The following is a 398-nucleotide window of genomic DNA, read 5'->3' as shown; positions in this document are numbered from 1 at the left end:
GTGGACCAGGAGAGCTCAGAGGGTCCCAGTGGTCAGTCTGCCCTCCAGCATCAAACCCACCTGGACTCCATCTTTATGGTTTGTACATGTACACTAACTTCTTTTACATTTATTTTGTTCCCAGTCACCTGGTGCACGTTTTAGACCAGAGGATGGTCACTCCGTCCAACATGGATCTGATGTTTGCCTCCATGATTTCAGGTTGATTTGATTCACATAATCTTCTGTTCCAGCTGCTGGAGGACGACATTGTCACGTTTGTGAAGAACGAACTGAAGAAGATCCAGAAGGTTCTGAGTCCAGATTACCCAGAATGCTCAGACAGTCAAAGGGAGGATAAGGAGGTGTTGGATGGTGAGGATGAAGAGCAGAGGAGGAGCAGAGAGGCATTTCTGAAG

At 47.5% G+C, this 398-nt stretch overlaps 1 protein-coding gene across 1 annotated transcript in view; it reads left to right on the top strand.

The window, feature by feature from the left end:
- Positions 1-398, top strand: part of LOC117940530 (NLR family CARD domain-containing protein 3-like) — a 5,786-nt gene that overhangs the window by 2,651 nt on the left and 2,737 nt on the right. The window contains 2 exon segments of the mRNA XM_034865776.1: positions 1-78; positions 234-398. The exon segment at positions 1-78 is cut by the window's left edge and continues 1 nt beyond it; the exon segment at positions 234-398 is cut by the window's right edge and continues 61 nt beyond it. Of these exon segments, the coding sequence (XP_034721667.1) occupies positions 1-78; positions 234-398 (243 nt within the window).

Source organism: Etheostoma cragini, unplaced genomic scaffold (assembly GCF_013103735.1).
Source record: "Etheostoma cragini isolate CJK2018 unplaced genomic scaffold, CSU_Ecrag_1.0 ScbMSFa_270, whole genome shotgun sequence".
NCBI lineage: Eukaryota > Metazoa > Chordata > Actinopteri > Perciformes > Percidae > Etheostoma > Etheostoma cragini.
Note: the sequence above shows the minus strand (reverse complement) of the source record. Positions and strands in the feature narration are given on the sequence as shown.